Raw genomic sequence first — 12,481 nt, forward strand, 5'->3', positions numbered from 1 at the left:
TGAATAAATTGTAGTAATTTGTGGCTTTTCTTACCTAAAAACAAGGGTCATAATTTATTAGCATCTTCATCCATAAGAAGGGAAGATCATTATATGGCTGTACCAGGGGGTCTCAAAGCACGTTTAGTAATTCTTGCAGGCATTCCGCAAAATATACTTATTTCAAAACAATTTTGAAAGAATTAGATAAGATAATCTATGTAAAACATACCTGCCTGGCACATAGGAGGCACTCATTAAATGCAACTTGAATTTGAGTCTTATTACCAGGAAGTAAGATCAGTAATCTGAGAAGAGAGCAGCAAGAATATGATGGTCGGAAGCATCAATTTCTTATGAAAGTCTTGCAGACATCTCCTGATGTGCCTTTTAAATAGACTTTCTAATGAGGTGTGCCATTTATCTACTGCTCTTAAAAATTAATTTCCCTGATATTTTTTTTCCTCTGGCACTTAGCCCAGTAAAACAGGTGTACTGTTTGTCAGGCTATGAGTTTAGAGGAGCAAAGTGATTCAGGGAAGACCCAAAGTCAATCAGAATGTTTAAATTTAACATTTAATGTTATATATATATATGTATATATGTCTGTGTGTGTGTGTGTATATAGAAATGCCTGTGTGACTGCATATGTGTGAATATGTTATTACATTTTAGGAGACTTGGAAAACTGGGACACTAAATGCAACATTTTAGACTTTATCAGTTCTCATGTGTACTGAGTTTTCAAGAATAGCTGATATTTTTGTGCTTCTTATTCTGATTCAAGTCTTATCTCAAATCCTACATTTTCTGTTCAATGTCCCAGGCCTATTTGGTCTTCTTGGTCACTACATCTATAAGGATGCATTTCATTACCTAATTCCAATCTGCTTATAAACACCTCAAGGAAAGAGAAGTTTTTATAGTCCAATGGTTCCCAGATCCTAATCAGAGTTTGTTGATTCTTCATGAAATGAAGAAAAAGATAAAGAAAAATATATCCACTTTAAAGATGTGTCCTTAATTCTATTGTTCCTACGTTTTTGGTCGTAAAATTCTCTTTTGAAATGATGATAATGACAGATATTTCTTCTGTTACAGTTTTTAAATGACATTTTCTTACAAAATAAAAAGTTGGTAATTCGATGTTGGGCTCCAGGTTTTTGCTGGTGGCAGATTTCAAGGTCAAGAAATCCAACTTTGATACCAATGCTCTATACCACTCATTTGAACCTTAGCAAAGGAGACTTTATATTTATACATGTATCTAGATGGATACAATTATAAATCATACCGTACGTTAATACCCCACTTTTTGATGGTCCAGCTATTAAACATCTTTTAGTGCTGTGTTTGGATTCACTTCCTTAGAGAAACCTTTCCTGAACTTTCAGTGTAAATCAAGTCACTCTATCCTAATTCCCCATTATATCATTTACTCTTTACACACAGCACTTATTCCAAGTTACATACATTTGATTGTGTGTGGTTACTTATTTAATATCTTTCTTCTCTACTGATCTGTTAGGTTTGCAAAGAAAATGACTGTCTATTTTATTTGCTTGATTTTTCTAGTGCTTAGAAGTGTTTAGCACTGTGAGCTCAATAAACATTTGAATGAATGTTGAGATGAAAGAATGAATAAATAAGTAAATAAATAAAGGAAAAGGTGGTAGTGTTTTTTACACTCTGAATGCTAAGTAATGAGCAGTCGTTCTTTATAGTTTATGATGATTTTGATAGTGTTAAGATTTACTTTTTAAACCTCTATTTCTCTGATTGAACCTTAAGCGTCTCAAAGGTAGGATTGTCTCATTTATCTTAATATTCCTGTTAACCTGCTTATTGCCTGGCACACATTGTTTAGTAAAATTTGTATGAGCTTAACAGGAGTTATTTGCTAAGCATATACAGCAAGCAAACAAGCAAAACTACACAACAGTAATAATAAAAGAACACGTGGACTTCAAGACCCAAGTGAATTAGTTGAATGCAGGCGCTGGGGGCTAAAGTACTGGGTTGAAGTCCTGACTCCAATTAGTAGCTGTGTAACCTTGGGAACATGACTTCCCTGTGCCTCAGTTTCATTCTCTGTAGGCAATAAGAGTATCTGTTTCATATGGTTCTGTGAGCATTGAATGAGTTAATATATACAAAACATTTGGAATTTTGAATGGCACATAGTAATTGTTAGATAAATTGTAGTTAGTATTATTTTAATTTATTCTTCATGACTTTAAGCTTATTCAATGTTTCAGAAAGATGAATAGTCATATTTCAAAAAGATGAATTGACTACATGATTTCCAATTTTAAATATCATTTGAATATACATAGATTCTACCAATTACACAATAGTAATCCAATGATTAAAGTATTCTATTTTATTTTCACATTGAGGGAATGTTCTAGCCATTCTGAAATGGCTTATTATTTTTATATGATATAGTAAGAACATAATTCATGGCCCTACATGCTCCATTTTAACGTGGTTAAAAAAACTTTAAAATTATTTCTTTGAGGACTTCCCTGGTGGCACAGGGGTTAAGAATCCGCCTGCCAATGCAGGGCACAAGGGTTCGACCCCTGGTCCAGGAAGATCCCATATGCCCCGGAGCAACTAAGCCCATGCGCCACAACTACTGAGCCCACGTGCCATAACTACTGAAGCCTGTGCCTGGAGCCCATGCTCTGCAACAAGAGAAACCACTGCAATGAGAAGCCCTCGCACCACAATGAAGATTAGCCCCTGCTCTCCGCAACTAGAGAGAGCGCGTGCACAGCAACGAAGACCCAAAACAGCCAAAAATAAAAAATAAATAAATTTATTTTTAAAAAATTATTTTTTGGCTAACACTGAGCAATAGAATAACTAAAGAGAATATATAATATAGTCAAGAGTTTCCAAAACCAATCCTTGACTTGATGAAATACATGTTTATTCAGTACGTAGTCAGGATATGCTAACTGCTGTATGAATCCCAAATCTAATATCTTTCTTTTTCACTGGTCTGCTAAATTGATAACATAATGATCCAAGTAAGTCATCTAACTGGAGTACTATGATATTTTGACTGTTCTTGTGCTACCAGGAAATTAATCCTATTAGCTTGGAAACAAATCTATAGAAATCTATAAATCTACAGAAAACTTGCTTTCTCGTTCCTTGTTAATACATGTAACACTGGGATTGTATTTATACTTAAGATATACATTTTTAAGAGGAGGAAGGAAAGTTAATTTTTCAATTAATATAATAACATCCACACCATGATTATTAATAAAATTATAGTAAGACTCTTCCATTTTTATACAGATGCTTGACATGAATAAAAGAAGCCAAAAGTTGTTTGTGATTTTTGTTTCAGAATGTAAAATGCCCTTTATTTGACATGGGTCTAGCTCCAGCTAGCTGGAAATATTCCAGGCTTAAACACCTGCAACACAGTTTTGCCAGCAAAAAATTGGTTGATTGGGGTCATATTGAGAAAGAGAGGTGAAATGTACATTTATTTGCATTAATGCTTCTTATTGCCTCAAAAAGTAGCAGTTGAGGAACAGCAAAGGACAACTTAGAAACATATTTTGAAACTTTTAAATATTGAAATAGTCACACAATTAAAACTAAAGATGCTTGTGTTTAATTTCATTAGGGTTCCACACAAGTGCACATTTCTAAAATACTGAAGTTAGTTAATAGTAAAGATGAGTATGGGAAAATTTCAATTGAGAAAATGTTAAAAATCAGAAGGAAAATGCTCATGCCTCAGATGTTGAATGGCAAGGATTGGAGCTACACTATGACTATTCAAATGTAGATTAGAAAACTGACAGTCATTTCCTTGTGCAGTCAATAAAACAATTAGCTCACCAAAACTGCTTTTAAATCAGGATTCTAGTTTTTCTTTTCTTTAAATTCATCTAAATATCTAACATCTGCAAGGATTTTATTTTTTTCAAAATTGTAATTCAAATGGGTTTTATCTTTTAGAATCTGATGCATTTCAAGAGCTTTGTGTTCACCCTTCATTTTATTTTATTTTTTGTATGATTCTCACTGAAGGATGGAGAAGCCTGATCATTGCAATCTAATATGGGCAGTATCCGGAGATCAGAGGTAGGAGAGAGAGGGGAAGAACATAAGAGAGATGGAGAGAGAAAGAGAGAGAAAGAGAAAATGACAATGTTTTGGGAATCTGTGTTTATCTGGGATATTAAAAGATAAACTGAGGCATATCCAGAATTTTAAGAATATAAGCAAAAATTGATTTGTATCAGGCAGCACCAAACCCAAAATGCTTAGGGAGCACTCTGCTGACAGGAGTTCAGGAAAAACTTTTACAGAGAAGAGGCGGAAGCAAAGCAAGGAAATCATTTGATTGGCTACAGCTTAAGTGTTTGCCTTATTTGGGAAAGGCTAGCTGGCTCTTTGTGACTTGTTGTCCTAGGTTTGATTTCTTAACCTTGAGACACTTAAAGGCTTAGGTTTTGTTTGCTGTCAAAGGCTGCTAAGGTATTAGAGCCACCTCAGTCTAATGGCCTCCTTGTTTAATTAATTTAACAGAGAAGTACAAGTTATTGCTTCAGGAAGATCTTGTTTTATAAAAGGGCTTATCACTCTTAAAGAAATATGTGGGGGCTTCCCTGGTGGCGCAGTGATTGAGAGTCCATCTGCCGATGCAGGGGACATGGGTTCGTGCCCCAGTCTGGGAAGATCCCACATGCCGCGGAGCGGCTGGGCCCGTGAGCCATGGCCGCTGAACCTGTGCGTCCGGAGCCTGTGCTCCGCAACGGGAGAGGCCACAACAGTGAGAGGCCCGCGTACCGAAAAAAAAAAAAAAGAAATATGTGTGTCTGGGTGTGTATGAGAGGAAAGGGCCTCATGAAGGTATGCTTTCAATGTGGCTCCTTCCTGTATCTTCACAATCTCCCCTCTATTCCCTCCTTCCTTTCTACATGTTTATGTGTTTTCTAACTTGGAAAAACCAGCAAATTTCCCTCACCTCCCTATATCTCTATTTAGCTACAAACCTTTTTGTTTCTATCCCTCTAGCCAAGCCCCTCAAAGAGACAATCTGACACTATTCTATCACTCTGCTGAAGTGTCTCAAATACACACTTGACTTCTTAATGAAGAAAATCGAACAAATGAACAAAAGAACAACTTGCATGCTTAACATCTTCGTCTTGGTTAAACTTTTCAGCACTAGAACTGTTGACCAGCACTTGCTTATTAAAACCGTGTCCTCTTATGACTTTTATAACTCTTCTTTGACACCATGAGCTTCTTGCCCCTCTTAGACAATATCACCTCGTTCCATTGCTTTAGCTGCGATGACTTTGTGTTGCCCATACAAGTGATGAGTAAGCTGCCATCATACTTAGCCTGCTTATCTTTAATATCTGTCTCTTAATCTAATAACAGGATCAACCCTTCTCTAAAATGGCCAGATAGTCAGAAGCAGAGGCCAAAAACAGTGACACGGTTCAAAACAATTAAAGCATGCAAGATAAGTTTTAGGAAAATGCATTTTTCCCACCATGGGAGTCAGTAAGCTATTGTATTTTGAAAAAAAATCAGCTCATCAGCATTTTTATTTTCCCCTTAATTGACCTACTCACCCAGAAGTTTGCTTATAACTGACTTTCACACATAATGACTTCCCAGTCCATATCTTTAACCCTAATCTCTCTCCATTTTTCTAATTGTGTTGACATTCATTTGGAACATCAAACTCAAAATTCCTAACTGAGCTGGTTATATTGGGTTGGCCAAAAAGTTCGTTTGGGTTTTTCCATACAATGGTACAAAAACCCGAACGAACTTTTTGGCCAGCCCAATATTTCTTTCCAGGTCAGCCTCCTAGATTACAAATCCAGTTTCTTAAGTCAGAAAAGTGGGACTCCTCACATACTTTCCTCTTTCCCCACTACCCATGAACGTTCAGCGATCAAAAAGAACTCATTCTACTTTCCAAACATCTGTTGATTCTGTTCTATACTCTGTACCTTGTCTCTAGAACTCTTGCCTTGGTTTCCCCAAAATTGTTACACTAGCCATATATTTACTCTTTGCCTCTAATCTTGCCTCTTCCTCCTTTCTCATTCTGTGGCCAGATTACTGTAAATGCCAAATCTCATTTTATTATTCCCCTATTTAAAATTTTAGATGTCTTCCTTTAAATATAAATATGTATATGAAATAAATATATGAAATAATGAAAGTATAAGCCAAAATTAACAAAATTTAGGTAGCTGTCAAAAGAAGAGGACAGTATAGCGAGGGATTAGGATGGCAACAAAACTTTTCTTAATATGTGCTCTTAAATGGTTTTGACTTAGGGAACTTGTAAATGTCATTTTATAATTTAAAAAATTTTAAATAATTAAAATTAATCACTAAAATTTGAAAATGCCCTGAAGCAAATGAACCTAAATCTATATCAAGTTATTTGCATAACCAGAGAAAATAATTACTTTAAATAACTTTAAAACATACAATTCTGACTCTCTGTCCTTAGTATGATATAGTTCAATGAGGAAAAGAAATGAAAAGAGATCTAAAACTCTATTCACCGTTTTTATTGTTATTAGTAGTATTGCTGTCATTTTATTTGAAATTGTTATTGGTATACTGTAGGAAAAAATGAAGTAATTAATTAAGTTGATATCATTAAGAAATCAGATTTTCAACAGAAGAGAAGAAATGTGAGTTTAATAGCAAAAATGGTGTGTGAAAATTCCAGATTTTACTTGGAAATGTCAGTGTAAACACATGACTGAAATTTCATATTTCTTGGCCAAATCCAACTCAATGAGCACCCCTGCTGATCAAATTTTGGTCTCAAAATACCATTTCCCAATAAAAGGAGCTGTGATTCCTTCAAGAAGTGGCTGATTCCATACTTGGCAAAAGAAAGATACAAAACTTACTTTGGACATTTTTTTGTGCCTCAAACAAGAAACTATCAAACAAATTATGGAACAGACATGCATGTTGAAGTATTTATGGATCTGGGATTAAGTATTTAGGTATCTAGGATTTGCTTTAAAATATTTACTAAACTAGAAAAAAGAAAAGATAAATGTGGGAGAGAAGAAATATAAATAAAACTGGTAAAATGGTAACTATTGAAGCTAGGTGTCGTGGATTTGTATTGTGTCATTTTGGCTAGGATAAAACCATGTTTTCTAGAATTCCCTCCCCTGCATGGTTGTGGGTTTGTGTGAGACAGAAGGATCATTGTGTGAGAGATTTGAGAGGCAGAGGCAAGCATGACCAGGGAGGTCATTGCAGGGGACCAGGGGGCAGTTGCACACGCCTGTTGTCACTGATCCCTTGACTCACCTTGTTGGCATGGGACAACAGCTGCTCCTGCAGCGACCCCAGCACCTCCCAGAGCTTCCTTTGGCTTCTTCACTCCTGGCCTAGGTACATATTTAACTCCATGAGGAGGGTTTGGAGGTCTTAGGACTGATGCAGTTTCCAGTGTGTTCTCTCAACCCTCACAGGCTCCAGATTCCACTGCTTCCTTTACTTTTCGCCCATTTTTTCTTCCTGAGTACCTCTTATTTTGTCCTCAGGCCCCAACACCACAGACATAAGTAAAAATCTTTCATAGTGTGATGAATATTAGAAGTACCATGGGAATTTTATGAATCCAGCTTTTTATTTTGCCATATTCTGAGGAGTGTTCACTGAGGGTAAGGATAAAAGGTTACAGGGAATTTCAACCTCTGTATATGGTCTATGTTAAAAATCTAGTGGAAGGAAAATCTATGCAGAGACGCTTGATTTTGAAGTTAACTCATTTATGTAATTCAGGGCAGGTGATTACATACAACTATTTTTTAAGTTTTTATACTTTAAAAATATAATATCTGTTATTGAGTATGCCAATATCCTGGTACTCACTCATTTATAAAAGAAAGCATTTAAACATAGCAAAATGAGGACTTCCCAGGTGGCGCAGTGGTTGAGAGTCCGCCTGCCGATGCAGGGGACACGGGTTCATGCCCCGGTTCGGGAAGATCCCACATGCTGCGGAGCGGCTGGGCCCGTGAGCCGTGGCCGCTGAGCCTGCGCATCCGGAGCCTGTGCTCCACAATGGGAGAGGCCACAACAGTGAGAGGCCCGCGTACCGCAAAAAAAAACCCAAAATAAACTAATGCAAAAATCTGGGATGAACGAAATATCAAAATTTTAAATAAAGACAGAAGCATTGTTACTGATTTTTCCTTTTGTCTCTGGCTTCAGTATGGCATGGTTCAGCGCTAGGTAGGAGAGCTGCACTTGACTCAAGTTCTTTCATTTTTAGCCTTTGCCTTCCTCAGTGAGTCAGTCCTCATGGTTATAAGCTGCTATAGCAGTTCCAGGCTTTATATTCTCATGCAGCAAAGTCCTTGTTCCCCCTTTTAAAAGCAAGAAAAGCCCTCCCAGAATCTCTCATCAAACATCTTACTACAGAACCAATTGCAAATTCATGGTTTTGTTTGTTTGTTTGCTTTTTGATTGCAGTATTGCATAGTAGTTGAGTCATACCCTGGATGGTGCAAAATCTGGCTCCGTTACTTACTAGCTATGCAGCCTTAGGTATTTTATTTAACTTCCCTCTGTCTCAGTTTTCTTATATTTAAAATAGAGATGTCTACCTCATTGGGTTTTTGAAAGGAAAAAGTGAGTTAGTATACATAAAGTTCTTAGAATGGTACCTGGCAGGTAATATACACCCTAAAAGTGTTAGCTACTACCATTTTTATGATGATCCTTGTTTTAATGTATGTAATTTAACTCATGGAAACATGAAAGGTAGAGAAGTACAATTAAAAAAGAAAACATCTATAAAAGGTTTAGTTGCATTGTATAATATTATCCCCACTGTTATAATTTAGATGTGATGTCTTAGAGAAGGAATAAGAATTAACTTGAGGACTACTATCTTTTTAAAGATATATCTATATCCATATCTATATATGTTTTTAAAGTTGTTTTCCATGTGCCTGAAAATCAGAAGCTGGTCTCAAGGTAGCAAAATATTTTTTTCATGAAAATACCCTGGTTTGACTATCTTAGAACCAGGCAATATACATGTCTGCAAAGTGTATATATAGTGCATTTAAGCATAAGGATAATTAAACTGATATCTATTTTGTTGGATTTTATTGTTAAGTTCCTCAGTGAACACTTAGAAAGAAGAGGAATGGGGAAATGGTCTCAATCTATTCAGATTATAAAAATCCCATTTGCAATATTCTTCCATTAGATATAAAATATACTAGTGCTAAAAATGCCTTTAATGGTACCAGTCCAGTCCAGTTCCTTACATATAATTCTTTTAAAATTCTCAAATGCAATTATAAAATTCCACTTCATTTCCTTTCTCTAAGGTTTAATCTCACCTTTCAGACTACCATACCTTGCTCCCATGACACTCTCCAGAATGTAGTGAAATAAGGTCCAAAGAGTAAAGTTATGTTGTCACTGAATCATGGAGGTAGGTTTCCCTGAGACCAGTTGTAACTTGGCATCCTTGTGATGGGTCATGAATCCTCTGAAATTAAAAATTTCCCCAGAAATCTTATCTCTAATATTATTTGTCCCTCTCTATGGCATCTTACCCATCAACATAAAAATGGAACGTTCTTCCCACTTGAACAACATAAGCAATGGAAACCCCACTATGATTCTAGTCCTTCAACTATTGCCCAATCTCTGTCATTTTACAGTAAAATATACTTACTACCTCTAAATTCTTCCCATTTACTCTTGAATGTATTTCACTGAAATTGCCCTTTGAAGGTCACCAGTGACATCCTCATCATTAAATCTAAAGCTCTGTTCTCAGTCTTCATCTTTCTTGACCTATCAGCAACATTTGCCAACTGCTCACTTTATCCTCACAGAAACAATTTCTTGACTTGATATCTAGTACATTATACTCTCTTTTTTTCTGCCTCTCAATTAATCTCCCTCTGTGTCTCTTTGTCTCTGTCTGTCTGTCTTCTCTCCTCAGAAGCCATTGCTGGTTCTTCCTCATCTCTCTGACTTATCTCACTGTCTTTTAAATGTTGGTGTGTTCCTAGGTCCACTCCCTTAGTGATCATATTCAGTGTCATAGCTTTGAATGCTTTCTATTCTTTATTGAATTTCCAAGTTTCCGTCTTCAGCTAGAACTTCATTTTTGTAGAACATATTGAGCTATACAAATGTCTACATCTCCACATAGAGTTCCAATAGACAACTCAAGTTTAACAAGTTTAAAACTCAGCTACTTAAATATTCTGGGCAACAAACCCTGTTTCTCTCCAGTCCTCCCCATTTCAGTAAATGGTATTTTCATCCTTCCAGTTTCTCAAACCAAAAACCTTGAAGTTATTCCACACCCCTCTCTTTCTCTCACATCCAACAGCCATATTGTCAGTCTATACATTAATTCTATCTTTTAGATACACTCAGAATCTGATCACACCTCACCACACAAACTGGTACCACCCATATAGAAATCACCATCTTCTTTCCCTTGGATTATGGATTATTTCATTTGGCTTCTTACTGATCTCCCTGTTTCCAACCAGGCATTCTTTCAATCTTCAACATGGCAAATGTTGCATAAATCAAATCACTTTTTCCTCTGCTCAGACCTTCCAATGACTTCCTATCTCAATCAGAGTAAAAACCTAATTTTGGCATACTTAACCCTTAGAAAGTATAATATGTTGATATAATTCTAGTCCCTTAAGATGTCAAAGGGAGAAGAATCCCTGAAAAGCTTAGATTTTAAAATTAAGGAAAACATAAATCTAAAAATTTAATTACAGATTGATGAAAAATCAGGTGCAACTTAAACCATATTTCTAGATATATCACCTCTTCAATCAGATCTTAAAGGCTACCCTTAACCCTTCAGAGCAACTTTCATGTAACTAGAATGAGAATAACAACATATTGGAAATCCCTAATGTGTCTGTTTTCTTGCTTGCATTTTTATTATTTAATCTTTTGTTTCACAAACAGTTTATATCTCCTAGGATATAAGAAAGGGAAGATTTACAGACTTCAGTTTTTCCTAATTCTATCCATTGAAGTTACTAGAAGTAACTCAAATGTGTTAAAAGAATGAATCAGGAAAAGCAGCTTTTCTTAGTTTCTTTGGGAATGATTACAAAACTTCTCTTTGTTTTTAATTACTTTTAGCAAGCTCTATTTCCAAGATTGGCTCAGATCCTCTAAAACTTGTACATGATGCTGTGGAGGAAACCACGGACTGGGTCTATGGCTTCTTTTCTTTGTTGTCTGACATCATCTCGTCTGAGGGTGATGAAGAAGATGATGATGGAGACAAGGACACTGATAAAGGTACAAAGAGCATAGAAATATATCTAACTGCTAGGACCGATGATTGATACGCATTACAATAGTTTGCTTAAGTTTAAGCACACATGAGCACTTGGGTCAGGCTAAACCAAAATGAATACACGTCAGAGTGCAAATAGCCTATCAACAGGCTGCCAAACTCAGTAAATTGGTCTCTATATGGCTTTCATCTTATAGCTTATCTGCCATTATGGCAAAGATGTCAAATGCTGCATTAGAGTAGCATTATTGTAGAGAGGGACTTATTATATGATCCTACAGAACCACAATAGAAACACATTTATATGCTTCTTCAGGAACAAAAAATTGCTGCTATTTCCCAAATTTGAAAACTAAATATACGTATAAATACGTTATACATGTAATTCATATTTACAGTCAAATAGAGAAGGCAATCCTACTAAAATCACAATGAAAGTTAATTAATTGAATCAAATGGAGGTGTAGAATGGAGGGACACATTCTAAATGTCACAACAATTATGCAACGAAACTATTTACTCTCTAGAATGTATTGATGATCAAAAGGAAATAACAAACTTAAACCACATGTAAACTGCTATTGAGTGGATGTGAAAAGAACAAAGCGTTGTAATTCTGCTTTTTAGATGGCATTTTTAAGATCAGCCTTACTCATCAGAAATTACATATTCAGCCTTGACTACCAGGAAAGCTCTTATTATTTTAGTCCTTTCTGACTTTGTCTGAATTTGTATTCTTTGGCTCCTGTGAGAGGTCGAGATGAACAATAGAGGACTGAAATGAACATGATACACGAACTATAATGTATAATTTGGATCACTGCCACAATTTTATTGAACTCATAAAAGTGAAACTATCTCAAATAAATGTACATAGGCAAAGTGTATACTTAAAAATTGGAATTTGGAAGGCAAAGTAATATATGAACTACTATTATCAAAACTAATAGATGATTTTTTAAAAATGAATGAAAGAAAATGGGAAAATAGGCAATATTATGCTCTGCTGAAAGTTTTTCTAATTTACTGTTTTTGCCTTGGTTTAGGAGAAATAGAGGAGCCTCCCTTGAAAAAAAAAGGTTAGTTGTGTTGACCTTTGAAAAAAAGTATTTTTCTTTTATGGTAATGTTGATTTTCACCATAACTTAA

At 35.6% G+C, this 12,481-nt stretch overlaps 1 protein-coding gene across 17 annotated transcripts in view; it reads left to right on the forward strand.

The window, feature by feature from the left end:
* Positions 1–12,481, forward strand: part of TRDN (triadin) — a 373,079-nt gene that overhangs the window by 67,442 nt on the left and 293,156 nt on the right. For all 17 annotated transcript variants that reach the window (XM_067702211.1, XM_067702214.1, XM_067702210.1 and 14 more), the window contains exons 3-4: positions 11,173–11,334; positions 12,379–12,411. In XM_067702211.1, coding sequence (XP_067558312.1) covers positions 11,173–11,334; positions 12,379–12,411 — 195 coding nt within the window. The remainder of the gene's footprint in view (positions 1–11,172; positions 11,335–12,378; positions 12,412–12,481) is intronic.

Source organism: Pseudorca crassidens, chromosome 13 (assembly GCF_039906515.1).
Source record: "Pseudorca crassidens isolate mPseCra1 chromosome 13, mPseCra1.hap1, whole genome shotgun sequence".
Classification (NCBI taxonomy): Eukaryota; Metazoa; Chordata; class Mammalia; order Artiodactyla; family Delphinidae; genus Pseudorca; species Pseudorca crassidens.